This window comes from Cynocephalus volans, chromosome 1, assembly GCF_027409185.1.
Source record: "Cynocephalus volans isolate mCynVol1 chromosome 1, mCynVol1.pri, whole genome shotgun sequence".
NCBI lineage: Eukaryota > Metazoa > Chordata > Mammalia > Dermoptera > Cynocephalidae > Cynocephalus > Cynocephalus volans.
Genome location: NC_084460.1, coordinates 262,028,176 through 262,045,689, shown reverse-complemented (window position 1 = coordinate 262,045,689; position 17,514 = coordinate 262,028,176). Strand labels below are relative to the sequence as shown.

Here is a 17,514-nt window from a genome sequence, read left to right as displayed (position 1 = left end):
AGAAATGAGCTCCTCAGTGGTCTAATTAGAGATCTTAGAGATTCTGAATAGCAAAGCAATACAAACAAACAAAATTCCTCCACTTTTACGAAACACAAGTAGAACACTATCTTCTCTCTCTTCTGCCACTTCCAGCTGCCACACGTGCATATGTGCGCGCACGCACGCGCGCGCGCACACACACACACACACACACTTCTACTTGTCTATTCCTCTGTTCCTCGGAAAAAAGAACAGGAAAGAGGAAACACAAGATGTTTTCCATTTTTTCTCCTGCACGCCACATGATTATTTAAACCAATTAACATACTTTTAAATCTCTACCATTAGAGAAATTAGAAGATTTCATCTTCCTGAACAGGGTATCTACCTTTTTTGTTGTTCTTTAATGACTCAACAGACCTTAACAGATCCTAACAGAGCAAAAGGCTGCAGGCACCAGTTGGTAGCTTCCATTGCTATTGTTTTCTTTCTGCTTTTTAGAGTCTTAAAAGTCTCTTATCTCCTAAAGATTGCTGAAGATTTTTATTTTTTAGTGACACTCAACATCCTCAGTTAAACAGTCTTTCTTCTAATATTAGATCTCACATGGTAATCTATTACAAAGAAATTTTTTGATAGGCTTTGAAATATGTTTCCATCTATTTTCACTTTTTAAAACTCTTTACAGAATTTGTCTGTTGAAAGCATATGCAGTCATGACAAGTAGAAGGAAGCAGGAAATTAAATCAATGAGATAATTTCATTCCTCTTACCCAAAGTGTGTGTCACACTCCTCTTTCATTTTCTGAAAAGTTTTTGGTAGTTAAGCATTTTGTTTATCATAACAATATAAAGAGGAAGTTTGTATATCTAAGAGAACATTCTGTCTCATATAACTAAAAACTGCTTTGTAGGGAGCATTCCCACAAACACAGGGGTGGGGAACCAGCTAAGGCTCTTTGATTTCTTATCTCAGTGATATTTTTGATAACAGATTGTGCATGAATAAAGCCACTGAGTAATCTATGTGTCAAAGGTAACTGCAGACCTTATGTTCATGCCCAGAGCAAGGATTCCCCATACTGACATAGTTCTGTATGCATTCTTCCTCATCAATGGCACAGCCACTTAATGGAATATACTTTCTTATTTTACCATAATATAATGAGGAAATAAATGGTAGCCCTTGGGAGATTCAAAGAGGTACACCTCTTGAACGTGTGTTTTTCTTGTTTATCTTGTGATTCCTTCTAAACTGGAGGATAGGAAGAAATTTATTTGGTTTGGGATTATGTATAGCTTCCTCTTCTTTGAGATTCCACTTGTGTATCTTTTACTGGAGAATGGCTATGGTTTTCCATGCAATGGGATTTGGCTTTTATTTTCAACTGCTGTATTTAAGTCACTGCTCCTTTTAACTTCATCTGTCATACAAATGTGAATGTTACCAAGTTGTTGTCCTCTTTTTTTTTTTTTTTTTCTATCTTGAAAGAGGTTTATTTCCCCAGTTAGAAAACTCAACATCCAAAAGTTGGTACCACCTCTGTCAAATGGGTAGTGTCACCATTGTGTTGTTGTATCCTGTTACTGGCTCTCATTAAGGGACAGAAATCATACCAAGATGCTTATATGCTGTGACATTAAAATAAAAGCTGAAATAAAATGTTCTAATGTTGTACTCAAATACAAACATATTCATTAAAAAACAACCTTTTAACAATATCTTATAGGTGAATGTAATGCGTACAAATTCAATAAAATTTTTACTCTTGGTGTTTGTATATCTCATTGTACAATGAAAAAGGATCTGAGGGTCATAAACCTGAGTTAAGAGTTGAGAATCTCCCTTCTCGTGTGATTATTAGGTCCAGCCAGTAAATCTACTCCCAATCAGTCCTGCCCTCCCCAGGCATCAGTGGTAAATATTGGTCACCAGGCTAATTCCTCTTTGAGTGCTTCCTGTATAAATTCTCTTGCCATGAGAATGTGATCTGTGATCCTTTTTTTCATTCTGGGTAAATCAGACCATTCCATATTTTTTGTTATTAGTAAATCAGCAACTTGGCAATCAAGGAATTCTGACCCACAAAAGGCAAATGTATTCACTTGACAAAGCAAATGAAGCAAGTGAGGACTCAACTTTCCATTTCTTTCCATCATCCTGTTTTAAGAGCCCTGCAGTTTTGTTATAGTTTAACTTTCCTCTTAATTTTTTTATTTTACAAATAATATTTTCCCATTTTGAAATTATTAAACAATACAGAATTTTATAGTATAAAAAGTTAAGGTTTCCAAAAGCTGGCTTACATAAAACAAGCCCCAGTGTTCAAAATTTCTAATCTATTTCTTATACAGCTTTGTAGCACATGTATTTTTCTACACTTAACATTGGGCTGGAGATATTAATCTCAGTTAATATCTGAACTACTTGGTCAAAATAGCATGAATTTGCTTCTGCTGATCCTGCTGTGTTTTCCTGTGAAGACTTGCCAAGTTCTCTCTTTTAGTCTTCTTCGAATTTGCCTACTGCTCACTCAGATGTCTGGACCAACACGGCAACCTTCTGATCTTTGTTGTACACCATTTAAATAATAGAAAATCTAGATTGGGTCTGTTATTTCCCTGTGGACCATTTATACTTATAGGAATAATTAATTGAATTTTTAAAATTCAATTTATTAAAAATTTTCTGCTTAAAAAATTTTCTGATTAAAAAATTTTCTGCTACCACATAGGAATTGATCATTGGAAAGTACTGGTAGAAGACTTTTTCACTGGAAGACCAACAGTAATGGCTCTAAAAATATAGTAGAGTATGCATTTGGGGTCAAACAGACTTAGGTCTGAATTCTGGCTCTGCAATTTACTCACCAGGTGACTGTGTATGAGGCATTCAATGACCCTCCAAGTTGTTATCCTTGTCTGTAAAATAAGAATAGGAATTTCTAACTTGCAGTGTTCTTTTAAAGGTTAAATGAGATAATGTATATAAAATGCTTGGTACTGTGTAGGCACAGTAAGCATACAAAAGTTTAAATTAGTATTATTTTAGTCATCTGCCCTTCACTTTATTGTTTCACCAGGACTCAGTTTAAAACAATTTGCCCTAAACTTATTCTAAGTCTCAAAACCATTATCTCTGAGACTAAGCAGTATATCTGTAGATAAATGAAACCATGTGATTCTGTGGACGTAACTGAAATACAGCTAGTCTCTTTAGTTCCAGGGTTAACTTCTGTGTAGAAGGGCTTCGAGTGCTCTTTTCACACTGTTTCCTACAGGGAACTTTAAAATATTTTACATACATATGATGAAAGCAGTGAGCCTTCTGGCCCGAGGTTCAGCAGAAATTACAGCAAAATATCATGGCAACATCATTAAGATAACATTCCCAAAGCCATTTAAAGGTGTATTAAAATATCTTCACAAGCAGCTAATTTTCTTGTAGGTGTAATGAGAGGTTGGGAACTTGCTCCCTAGCATAGTAAGGAATACAGATTCTTAAACCTGTCACCTATTCTATGGCTTCTGCAAAAGGAATAATTGCTACTCATGTTTTATTTAAATGGCCATGCTAATTTAGAGACGTATATAAGCTTTTGACATGTACATCATGTATACATCTAAGTTTCACATTTTACATGCATGGGATCTCATAACTTTAAAACAACTGGACAATCACCTAAGATAAAAAAGACCCAAAAGAAGAATTCTAATAGCCAAAAATAATTTTGATTCTTGTTAGAGTATCACACCCAGGCATTTGATAAATTGTTTTCCCATATAGTTTCCTGATATCACTTTGCAGTATGTTTATCCACTGGATATTTCTCCAAAACATAGGTTTTTTTGCTAATAAAAGGCTCAATTAGGGTTTTCAAAACCATTTTCTTTCACAAGGAATAACCATGTTTTAGGTATAATTGTTCTACTATTGTTTTTGCTATATTCTGTTGCAGTTATCAAGAAATGAGTTCAGTAAAATGTCATTTTTCTTCAGTAGTTCATCAGACATGGACTTTCTATGGACCAAAGCAAAATATCAGTACTGAATCCAGCCTCAGTGCTTTCCCCAAACCCGAAAGAATAATAAATCCATTTCTAAAATCTTAGAGAACAATGAATTATCATTTATAATATCACAAAATAGTTTTCTGCTTTTTACATATATTTAAAGAAATTGCCCAGTTATTAGTGAATTAGAAGCATTTCTTACAAAGCAAATAAAATAACTATCCCCTCAATATTAATAACATATTTTTTTCTTTTTTGTCTTTGTCGGTGGATTTAAATAGTGGTGGAAATTGTCTTCAGAAAAATTAACTTGGGGGCCGGCCCAGTGGCTCACTCAGGAGAGTGCAGTGCTGGTAGCGCCGAGGCCGCGGGTTCGGATCCTATATAGGGATAGCCGGTGCACTCACTGGCTGAGTGTGGTACAGACACCACCAGGCTGAGGGTTGCGACCCCCTTACCAGTCAGGAAAAAAAAAAAAATGACCATCCAAAGCAGTCTACATATACATTCAACACAATCCCTATCAAAATACCAATGACATTGTTCACAGAAATTGAAAACAACATGTATTAGTCCATTTACTGTCCCTTATAACAGAATACCTGAAACTGGGTAATCTATAAAGAAATGAAATTTATTTCCTACAGTTTTGGTATCACCATTATTAAAATTAAAATTGCCTTGTTTCATGCATATTGTCCTACATACTAGTGGCTATTATTAATACATCCTGTTGAATAAGTTATTACTCTCAGTTCCTTGGGGGTACATTTTAAAGAAAACAGTCTTGCAGACTCACCAGGGTACCATTGTATTAAAAATCAGGTATCTATATGTCTGGCTTTTATAATTTACAGTAGAAATAGCATAATGGTACCATGTGTTTAAAATGTTTTAAAACATCTTGTGTTTTTCTACTATATTTATTGTGTACTTATATTCCAAATTGAGTGCAAGCTACATGAAGTCAGGGTTTATATCTTACTCATCTTTTTAATCCTCATAGGAGCTCATATCATATATTACATAGAGCATGTGTTTGATAATCAATCATTTGTTAGATGAATCAGTTTCACAGACAATATATTTGGTACTTAATGATAGCATCTAAAACTATTTATGCTGACAGGCAAGTAGCTACATTTGCATTACACAGAATGGCATATATAATGATATAGACTCCAGTTTTTAATACAATAATTTTTATATCTTTGAATATTCTAATGTGTCATTTTAGATCTCAGGAAATGATAGCATAACAATTATTTATTTTGATAACTTAGCTAAATTTCTCTAGCACATAGCATTATTTTGAGTATTGAGATAAAATTTCGAATAATGTTAACTTTAAAAATTACATAGGGATTTTGATTATTTGTTTTATTTTTAAGTTAATTTGAATACAATTAAAATATTTATGGTTCCCCATTTTTCTTTTGCAACTATATTTTTTCAAGTATTCAATTCTTTCATTTCTTGCAATAAAAAATTTTTTTATTCCTTTATGTAAGAGCTGAGTATTTATTGTCTAGGCTTTCCTAAAGTATTTCATGTTTTTGTTTCTGTTGTTGTTGGACCCTGTTTTTTAATCTTCTAAATTATAACTGTCAAAATATAGGAAACTACTAGTTTTTGTAGTACTATTTTCCCAAAATTTGTACTTAAAGTTATTTTTTCCTTTGTCTTACATTGTATGTCACTGTTTGGAAAATACTGCCCTATCCGTACCTGCCCCTGTAAGTGCCATTTAACTGGCTTGTTTATTCTAATTGCTTCACAGTAACCAGTTTTTTTCAGTATGTTTATTTTAAAAATAAAATTACGGGGAGATATAGTTCCAATTCCTGAATATATAGCTGTATTTTCAGTTAAAACACCTGTTACCAAATGCATAATAAAATGTTATAATTCATAAGAAAATACAAATCTCTAGTTATACATTCCAGTATATCCTAGATATCAAAATTCAAGCTATTAGAATGTCATAGGTAAAGATGTCTTATAACTAGATGCGTTTGTGTGTAATAACTAAACTCCTTTTATAGAGTCCAAAATGGTTTTGCCTTGGACAGAACTTTGCTTTATTGAGAATAATATTTCCCATTATCTATTGAATTATAAGAAATATAAACCCTTTACATGTATTATCTCTTTGGTACCCACAGCATTATCTCAGTTTTATGGAAAGGCTAGTATTTTATTTACTGCTTATCATAGAAGTACTCAACAAGAATGACTTGCCAACAACAGAAACAGAGAAAGGAATGGGTCACCAGAAATCTAGTTTGGCTCTATTTTCAATAGATCATACTGTCTGTTGAAAAAGGAATAAATAATTATGAACCCTTTCTAATACTATGCTCAATAATTTAAAATTTTTGAGTGCTTACTATAGGCTCCAGACTAAATATTTTACTTGTGTTCTGTAATTATGATTATTTTGAGATGAGAAAATAGGCAAAGAAAGTTAAGTAATTCTCTCCAGGTTTTTAACATGGAGATAATTTATATTCATTTATGACAAATGTTGCCCCTAAGCATGTGGTTAATTCATGTCACTTCTATGTGGCCGTTAGAATCACATGGCTATAATGGACCTAAATTTCCGAATCTAAGCTGTATAATGAGAGGTAGAAAGAAAAGTTAAATGTTTCTTACTGTTTGGTGTTATCTGTCAAGTCAGACAATGCCCTATGACTGTAGGAAACAGTACGGATGATCAATGCTAGTTTTCCTTTCCTGACATTATATACCATTAGGGAAGTTAAGTATACTTCTCTAAAACTGCTCTCAGGCAGTTTTAAAAACGTAAGTATTTGTGAATGTATTACTGAACTGTATCTTCAGGAACTTGGGTTTGCAAACTGCAATCCAGAGAGTTTTGTGGTTTTAGAGCATTGCTGCTTCTGATTTTTTCTGAACATGTGCCCATCTTTAACTCACCAAAGTGTTGGTTGATTTCAATGAGAGTATTTTCTGTGGGAATTCCAGTCTTGGGACTTTGTTCATTGTCCTCAAATGATCTTCTGCTAGAGTTTATCTTCTGGGGTGATTCTATGCAATGGAGGAAGTGGTTACAAAGGCCTAAACATTGTGAGAGTCTGAGAGAGAGCAATAGCCTGCAACTTTTTCCCGAGGTTGTCACTATACGGTTTAGCATTTTGTTTTAACAGTTGTGAGTTTTCTTATTAAGAGATTTCCTCTTTACCTATCTTTGTCCTTCCTTCCAGTGTATTTTGCTTTAGTAAATAATCTGATGTCAGCTTTTCGATTCTCTTTATTTCTCTGCCACAGCAAAAAATGATAACAAGATTATTTATTTTAAACACTGAATGGACTCTTAGGGAAATTGTTAGGAACCAAATCTGTTGTTTTGGCATTAACTGATCATGGGCTTGGTTTGTATTTTACTAAGCCCCCACTGTGTGCACAACACGATGCCAGGTACTTGGGGAACACGAAAATAAAGGAGGAAGGGTTTTTGCCTTTAAGAAACTCACATTTTGAAAATAATTTAAATTGTACCCCATTGGCCATGTGAGAAGGTGTAATGGTGGAAGTCCTGAAATGTACTCTGAGGGGCCACAGAGAGAAACCTACCCATGCAGAGAGTGTCAAATGATAATATATGTTATTTGAGTATGACCTTAATCTTTACTCTAAACTACTAAGAATGAATAGAATTTCTTCATTCAGAAGAAGGCAGTAAAGAAAGAAAGAAGACTGCCACAGATTCCTTCTAACTCTATAAATTAATAAAATAAATTTAAATAAATATATTAAAGTAATTTTCAACCATCTTTCTAATCATGGTCAGATATATCTTCAACAACATTTCTCACACTTGTTACGCTTATTCCAAACACTGAGTGTACTCATGGAAATTCCCAGGAGTCAAATCGGTTATTTTTCATGCTAAAAGGAAAAGAAATATTGTAAATTTATACTGTTAGCTTTTACCATTTTTGTTTTTAAAAAACTTAAATGTGTACAAATATAAAATACATATAAACTTATCTTACAGCTTTTATAAACTATAAAAATAAAAGATATACAAATAAAGTAAAAACTAAAAACAATTTTGAATTAATGTTATTAATGTGAGATTTTGTTTTTCAGAAGCCAAATTACCAGTGTTGAGATCATTATCAGCAGAAAGATACATTCGTGCTTTTACTTTCTTTTAGGTTTTACTTGATTCTTTTGATTTTGCATCTAGTGGTCCATGACGTTGTCTCCTTGGCATTATCACAGTCATAATTTTTTCTTCCTAACAAAAAGCTTATTTTTATCTACCGATACATTGTCTTAATGAGCCAATTCATTTAATAGTATACCCCCAAATACAATACTGAAGAAAAAACTTCATTGACTGTGGCCTGGGATGTGTGGATTCTACCACTACTTCTCTATTTGCAAACTATTGCAAAGCTTTTGTTCTTAGTATAAGCCGTGAAATCTCTTATGCATTATTTAGCATAAATGCATAATTTACTTTTTAAATCCATCTCTTTTGTATTCTCTTTAGCCTGAGGCAATTTATATATATATATATATATTACTTAGCCTTGCTTGATCACTTTCATGGTGCAAATTAACAGTACAACAGAAAAGTTTTATCTTTTTAATTGTGCATGAGTGGCAGACAGGGTCTGTTGTTATCATATTTAACATCAAGGCCCTGCAGACCTTAGGGCAACCTGGCCTGCTCACCAACACTTTAAAAGTACATCTTTAATCACTTGGCACCAACAAGGGTTGCAGACGTGGGACCTAAAGTCACATGGCAATATTCAGTCATAAATGTCATCCATATTACCCGAAATATGCTCATATCATGTTAGTCATTGTGATCATCAAAGTGAAAACACAAAATTTTAAAATTCTTGTAGAACTTGAGATTATGTCTGCAGATTTCTAGTAAATACACCAGTTTGAGAAACACTGGTCTATAGAATATTGGGCAAATACCTGATAACCAAGTAGCAGTTCCTTTTTATTTCTTAGAAAAAAAATGGTGACATTTCTGAGTATGTCTGCTGATTCCTCTTTCTTCCTCAGCCTTGATCTGCTCACTTGACAGTCAATAAATTAATGCCTTCCTTGTTTCTACATGAAAAGACTTTATAAAGGACTGTTAGACTAGGAGCAGGCATAAGGCCTAAACAGAGTTAAGTGGACAGAACAATTTAAATATTTTACATAATACTGGAATTGCCTGTTGACTTTCTCTCTTCCTCTGCCATAAGCTCCTTGGAAAGGGATTTTGTCTTCCTCCTTGTTGGATTCCCATTGTGTGCCCGGCACATAGTAGGAGCTCAGAAAATGTTTGCTGAAAGAATGAATGAATATTAGTGTAAGAAGTACTTAGTGGTGTGAGGAACATCAGATGACATGTTCCAGTGTCTGGTTCCTGGAAGCATATGACCCATAGCTTGTCATTGTGATAAATTAGCTGGCCTGGTTAGAAGACTAGACTCAGCCTGCCTCTGGTATGTTCTTGCCTGAAAAATCAAATCAGTTGCCTTCACTGCCTACTAATTCATATCTGGAAAGTGATGAAATTTTCCCAACTGGCATAATTCCTCTGCTGCCTCCCCCCTTTCCTTTCCTCGTCCTGTCATCTCTGTGAGTCAGGAAGCTATGATGTTTTTCTTATTCACAGGAAATCTACAAGCCACTGTCCAGAGCATGATATCGGTTCCATCACGCAGCCCATTCTGTGTAGCTCCAGTTAAGGAAGTTGAGGAGACTACACAGCCCGTTTTCTTTTTTGGTTTTGTTCTGTTCGCCTGGATTCATTGTGATGATAGACTAAAGAGATAAACTGCATATTTGTTGAAGAAAGCTTTTGTTTCTTCAAGATCAAAGCATATGGTTGCCAACCCATATAAGAGTACTTCTTTTGTTAAGTAATTGTTTATTTTTCGCCAAGATAACTTTTCTTTAATTTAGCTTTTTTAAGCTAACATTTATATCTCTATCAAAAAGCAATTCACCAGATAATGGGCCTTGGTTTCGATCACGTGCTTCAGACATGTGATTTCAACACCTGAGGGAAAATGTGTTGCCTGATTCAGCCTTCAAGCTACAACAATCACCTTCAGCAGAGAAGCTGGCCTTCTGCACAATGCCTTTACATACGTCTGCCACTTATTTCTTAATAGTCTTTTTAAAAAAACAGTAGTTTGCTACTGGTAATAAGGGACAGAAAAGAAAATTTGGCAATACTAGATATTAGATGCTTCTATGTACTAACATATTGTGTAAAATGGATCTAGCCAGAAGAAACCAAGCACCAAACTCTTTATCACGCCTTGTGAGCTGTGTGGCTACAGGCAAATCAATTGACTTTTCTATTCATTCACGAATTTTTCATCTGAACAATTAAACCTTGCCTTCCACTTCATTTCCTTCAAGTCTGTAAGCAGTCTTATGAGGAGAATTCAGAATTTGGAAATATAAAATGCAGTGGAACTTTATGAAAATATCAAATAAAAAAGAAGGTGCTCTATAGATAAGAACTAAGTCTAAATAAATTCTTATATCAAAGATTGATATTTCATTTCATAATATAGTAATCAGAGTTTATTTTGCTTAGCACTCAGAATTAGATTGCATATTTGTGTTGACCACTGTGTTCCAATCAAATGTAATGGTTTCAGTACCCTAGTTTATATTTTCATTTTTTCTTCTTATAGAAATTAATATGGTTTGCTTTGAAATAGCACAATATAAATGAGGGAAAGCAACTAGGAAAAATTTTATTAAAACCATAAAGTAGCTACATGAAGATGACTCATTAAGCAAAAAGAACAAAATAATGGTAGAAATAACTCACATTGTTGTGTTTGACATATATGAACTTGTGTACATTTGCACAAGTTTGCACACAATCTATTTCACCAACTGTAGTACCTAAAAGTGTTTCGGTTTTTCACTTATTTTAAAACACAATATGCTTTTATATTGAATATATAATGCGTAGATACTATCTGCTTCCCAGTAGGAATGTTGTCATCCTGTATAACTTAAAGATACCCTCAGGAAAACAGATGAATATCCCTACACAATCCTTTTTTGGAATAGCCGGGGATCAACTTAAAACTGTTGCTTAAATTCAGGCCCACAACTGTTTTAACTCAAAGCAGAGACTGAGTGGGTTGTATGGTACGATTACCTGTACCAGTATTTGGGCAGCAAAATAGTGAAAGGAATAAAAGAATCTTTTTTCCCCAGCATTAGAACTGGGATGTTGATGCTCAAAAGGACCCCCTTGAAGGCAAAGACCATGTCCCTCTTGGATGTGTATTCCTAGGGTATTATACAGTAGCTGCCACATAATAGGTACCAAAAAATATTGTGACCATTACAAAAAAATGTGCCTTACCACTAAGTTGTGTTCCAAAAATCTGCCACATATATTTTGAGCTGTTTCTTTCCTTGAGTAGGGAGAAGATTCAATTTATCCGAACTGAAGGGACCCCAGGATTGGTGCGCCTTTCCAGTGATGCAGACCTTGTTATGTTGCTGAGGTATGTAAGCCTTGCTCTTAAATTAGGAAGTCTCCTGTTATCAGATATTATGGAGCATTTTAGAAAATAATATGCCAACATTTTTTTTTTTTTTGTCTTTTTCGTGACTGGTACTCAGCCAGTGAGTGCACCAGCCATTCCTATACAGGATCCGAACCCGTAGCGGGAGCGTCGCTGCACTCCCAGCGCCGCACTCTCCCGAGTGCGCCACAGGCTTGGCCCAATATGCCAACATTGGTAGCCTAAAATTGTCTCCTTTTTCCTAAAGACTTGCAGAAACCCTCATACTAAAGATTTAAGATGCTGATTGAGTGATAATTCATTTCAGATTGTATTTGTTATCGCTGAGATCTGTTTAATTTTGTTTTTACCCTGCTGGTAAAGAAGTTGGTATTGGAGAATGGAAAGGTTGTAGAGACTAATGAATAAAATGTCCCACTCACAGAAGGGAACAGAAGGTTATCTGAATAAGGTATACACAGTTTACCACGTCAGTGTAGAAGGAGGTCATATTTATATCCTTTCAAATATTTTTCTCGAAGTGTTCTTTGTCCCCTTTTGCTGATTCAAAGTGTTATTTACTTTATGGTTTTGAGAGTTTACATTTGGGAAATTAGAAAGCTGAAATTTGGTCCCTGGTGCTCACTGCCAATGTGATAGCCCTTCATAAAACTCACCAATTGTATTTTCTTTCCTGATGGCTAGATCAGCTTTTGTTTAAATTTTAGAGTAATTTAGAGGGGAAACCAGGAAGTTTTAAAATTATCTCATTTTTAATATTATCTCTCCCATGGAGGCAAACCAGAGTAAAATAATGCTTGGCTCTCCCCAGTGGTGGGAACAGTACCACCGTAACCTCCATAGAATAAAAGGGAATGTCATACTAAGCCACTTCCTGAGTGCTAACAAACCCATTCATGTTATTCATGATAACCCTGACCCTGACCATTTCTAATTCTCCACTTGTCACCATATTTCTGACTGCCCACTTGTCTGTTGCCAAAAAGTTATTTTCCTTTACTATGTAGTTGAGGCATAATTCAAAAGGACATAATCACTTTCCATCGATATTTCACCTCACTTAACTCTAAACAAGACCTATGGGGGGGTCACTTCTCAGTCTAGGGGGTGGCCCCTCTGCTTTGGTGTACTGAGCTAGTTCCAAAAGCAGCACATAGTATGCCAGATGGTCAGGAAGACAGTTGGTCCATGAGTGTTAGATTATGATGTATCTCCTGTATCATATTGGTGATAAAATAGTTACATTTTTGTTACAAAATTCTGGCTAAGATATCATTCTTTTGCTTTATTCTAGAAACCTACAATGTTGGGGTGTTGTTTTTGTTTTTGTTTTGTTTTGCTTTGTTTTGTTTTCCATTTAAACTAAGAATTCTGCTTTTGGAATTAGTAAAAACAAAAGTAATTGTAAGCCAAAGTCATGATTATCATTCACCTTCCTTAGTTAAATATTATTTAGATGGTATAGCCTTAAATATTTTATTCTATTATAGCTTAGAATATTTGTACTTTGATAAACTCCACATTTCTATGTCTGATGGAATGGGTCATAGTGAGAAATAGACTGTCCTACCCATTGTGGAAACAAGGCTTTTCCCCACCTCTTTGGCTAAAGAACACATTTTGTTTCTTGTTTTTCCCCAGTTTATTTGAAGAAGAGATAATGTCATATGTGCCTCCACATGCCTTACTCCACCCCAGCTATTGTCAGTCCCCACGTGGCTCTCCCGTGTCGTCTCCTCAGAACTCACCAGGTGAGTCCACCTGCTTCTTACAGTGAATTCTTCGAGGAGTGAGTCCTAAAGTCAGATGTTCTCTCCTTCATAAAGGACAGGAAGGGAACACTTTGGACACATTTTTAGTGCTAGTTTGGGAATATGTTGTATGGCATTTCCTGTCCCTTAAAAGTGGGTTATTTCCATGGGGATTCACTTTGGCAGAAAGATAATGAATAGGAGGATAAATGTTAGTTGCATGTCATATTCAGATATAGAATTTGCTTTTCACTATGTTATATAGTGCCTAATATATCTTGGAAAATATTAGGGTACAAAATACTATGTTAGCTTTATGGATTTAAAAAGTTCTAGTTAAGAGATCAATTTGATAAACAATAAAAATAAAATTTCTACTCTCAAGAAATAATGTAGAACTTAAATTATTCAATTTAATAGACTTAGGTATTTTTCTGTGAAGTATTCATTAACTGCATTAGATAGAAGAACAGAGACGGATGGGCAGATAGAACATGCTGACATAAACTAAAATGTATAACTTCAAACTCTTTGAAAGAGGTAGGTATAAATGAAGGATTGAATGGGTGAGTCAGTGGTTGAATGAATAGTAGGAAATGCAACTTAGCAAAGGGGTTTTTTAAAAGGAAGGCAGCCATGATATTGACAGAACATCAGCTATATTCATCCTTATTTTAGGCAATGTATTGTTCACACGTTAACAGCTATCAGAATTTAAACCTATTTCAATAGAAATCTAAACTCTATATGTGTCACTAAAGGCTGCTGTATATTCTTTGATATATAACATGTGTTTTCATGTATCGCTATTACAATGAAGCTGCAGCCTAATTGAACACTGCAAACAGGAAATGGTCTATTAATTTGTTCGTATAACACAGGTTTATTGAGCATCCAACTATGATCCAAGCACTGAATAAGACACTGTTACTACAAAGATGAATAATACGGTTTCTGCCTTTGAAGGATTCATGGTGGGGCAGTGAGTCAACAAATGCCTCTGTAAAGCTCTGTAGTTAGTCCTGTAATGAAGAGATGCATGGGAACACAGACGTGGGAACCATTATTCCTTCAGGGCTGGGGGTGGGGTTTGTGGGGAAAGATGAAGATAACAGGTATGAAGTGGAGCCCTAAAGGACGATGATTAGGAGTTTACCAGGTGGACCAGAGAAAGAAGGACATTCTAGTCAAAAGGTAGCATAAGGTATGCTGCAGAAGCATGAATAGTTTAGGGCAAATTAATAGATACAAGTGAAGGGTAGTTCTCAAAGATCAGGTTGGAAAGGTAGGGTAGGGCTAGTTTGTCAGTGAAGCCTTACTTTGCAGTCCACGTGAAGCCACGGAACATTTATAAGCAGAGGAATACCAATAATCTCCTATTTTATAAAGATAAGTTTGGTGACAATAGGGAGGATGGATTAGAAGACGAGAGACAGGAGTCAGAGAAACCATCTGGGCAGCTGTTGCAGTAGCCTGGGTGACGTGATAAAAGGCTGGACTAGACAGTGGCAGTGGAGACAGAGACAAAGGAATGAATTCAAGGGAGAAGTAGAATGTAGAGACATCAAGACTTTGAGTCCAGGTAGGGGAGAGTCAAGGTAGATTTGACTACTACCTAGGCTACCTAGACTACCAGGGAGGTAGTAGCACCAGTCACTGAGGAAGGAAAAAGTTTAGACTGGAGGGGAGAGGTTAAATGAGTTTAGTTTGGGACATGTTTTGTGGAGAAATCTTTGGGCCATCAATTGGAGATGCCCAAAGACAACTGGAAACATCCATCATGGAGCTCAGGAGAGGTTGACAGAGAGGAATTCAGTGTTCTGGTGGCAATTGAAACCCAGAGTGTAGATTGGAGGAACTAGGGAGGACAAGTCAGTGAAAAAAGGATAGTGGCATGAGGAGCCCCAGACTGAAAATGAAAGAGCCCACAGATTTCAGAATGGAACTAGGAAAGTCTTTTCAGGGACTCTAGGTTTCAAGGAGGAGTGGCTAACTGAGCCAAATGCTCAAAGGCTTCAGGAAGGATGAGATCTGAAAGGAGGCCATTAGATTTGAAAATCATAACGTTATAAATGGTCTTTGTTAGCGCGGGTTCTATGGAATAGGTCATACACTGGATCGTTATTGGTTACAGGGTGGAAAGTAGAAGCCAGCAATGTAGAATGTTCTTTTCACAAAGTTTGGAAGTGAAAAAGAAAGCAAAATAGGACATTAGAAGGAGAAGAGTGAAGGAAGGGATTTTAGGACGGGGCAGTTGAGCATGTGTGCGTGGAAATACAGGATATGGGTGGAGGGACAGTGGTTTGCTGAATGAGGCAAAGCAGCAGCAGTCCACACAGCACCGACCCGTGGGAAGGCAAGACACTGGAGGCAAAAGCACAGATCAAGTTTGGAACAAAACACGGACATCTATTTTGATGACACAGGATGAAAGGAAATAGGTATATGACACTATAGGTAAAGTTGTCAGGGAAAATTGATGGGATTTGCATCTGGCTTCGGTCATTTAGCAACTGTGTGACTTTGGGCAATTTACCTCCTTTCCTGATCTTGAATTTTTTTTTCTTTAAAATGGGTATAATAATAATCACCTCCACCTACCATGGTTATGTTTGGGAGAACCCCTTGCCTGGTGCCTGGAACATAACGAGTATCTTATAAACATTAATTTATCCCTTTTTCTTTCTTTCTGGAAACTTGATTCTGAGAAGTATAGTTTGTCCGTGTTTGAACCATTAACAACTGCTGGAATATATGAATCTATTTCTTTGTGATTTACAGAGCTGGCTGTGTAGATATTTAATCATTCTGAGTGGTCTTTATCTTAGCAAGAATCTGTGCTGAAGTTTAAAATGGGTTGTTCCTTTTCCTGATGTTTTATGGTTAAAGAAATGAAGCCGTGTGGATTACTACTTATGCTAGTCAAGGCTTTCCTTTCCAGAACTTTTCTATGGCCCACCCTTACAGAGAAAAAGGTAGATGACCAGATTATGTCTCTTCCAAGCCCTGCAAATGCATGCTCTTGAAGACTGGCTGAACATTCTGTATGAAGGAACATTCTAAATGTTGACTAAGTTCACTTCTTTATTTAGCATCACAAATGCACATGAGTAATCCATGATGGTAATAAAATGCATTCTGGAAACCTAGATTTAGATTTAAACATTTTCCAAAGACATGTGTAACCCAAATATATCTAAATTGCTAGCAGTGTTTGTAGTGGTTTTAATTTTCAGGAAGAATCATCTCCATATTTTTGGCCTACTCTGTTTCAGTGGGCTTTGTTTGATCTTGAAATTGGGATGTACTGACTGATATCAATGAAAGTAACTATAACTAATTCCACATGATTCAAGGGCAAGACTAGCTAGCTTCATTTCCCCTGTGGAGGAATCTTCTGTTTCTTTGAATAAAATAGCTTGTCCTCCTACCAGTATTCCAGAAAGTTTTGTGAAAGCAACATTTCGAACAGATTTTTTAAAGTGGCCTGATTCTCCACCTAGTGACTAGAATTTCACCTCCTTTGGTGGTGTGAGAATAATATCATGAAAATTACGACAATAATAAATTTTAATGATCTTCTTTCAGAATGCCTAGGAACCTGGTAAACTTTCCACATTTTTCCTCATTCCAAGCACATTTACATGTCTTTTCAAGTACAGAAGAGAGAGGGGCTTTGGAAACTTTGACTCACCGCTTTTTGCAGCTGTTAGAGTGCTCGCCTAAAATTTGTCAAAATTTTGGAATGTGAAGGTTTGTTTTTCTAGGACCATTATAATGCCAATCCCAACCTCAGTGATGCCAGAAGGAAAAGATCTCTCCAAACACCATTTAGTTTATTATGCCAAATATGGGACACAGCAGTTTATTTAAGCTGCACATTTCTAGGAATTTAAATGCAATAACACCTAATTTATCTAATATTGTTGGAAATGTGCTCTTTTATGTGAATTTTCCAGGTAACCAAAGCTATGATTTTAATGGCATGAAAATTTGTTTAACTCACTATTTGCTAAAACTCTTTCATAGGTACATTTCTCCTTGCCTTTATACACAGTACATCGAGGATATTTCATGGTTTGTGGGATGATTGTGCTGATGAACTGTGGTGCAGAGCTATTGTTACTTCACCAGAACTGGACCACCTGGAAGATGGTACCAGCACAAGGTCACACTGAACACGAGTAAAACAGACTCAGAGCATTGAAGTG

General features: G+C 35.6%; 1 protein-coding gene across 2 annotated transcripts in view; it reads left to right on the top strand.

Annotated features, from left to right (window-relative positions):
* HECW2 (HECT, C2 and WW domain containing E3 ubiquitin protein ligase 2) overlaps positions 1-17,514 on the top strand; it is a 221,972-nt gene that overhangs the window by 160,129 nt on the left and 44,329 nt on the right. For both annotated transcript variants that reach the window (XM_063092361.1, XM_063092369.1), the window contains exons 17-18: positions 11,448-11,531; positions 13,194-13,303. In XM_063092361.1, coding sequence (XP_062948431.1) covers positions 11,448-11,531; positions 13,194-13,303 — 194 coding nt within the window. The remainder of the gene's footprint in view (positions 1-11,447; positions 11,532-13,193; positions 13,304-17,514) is intronic.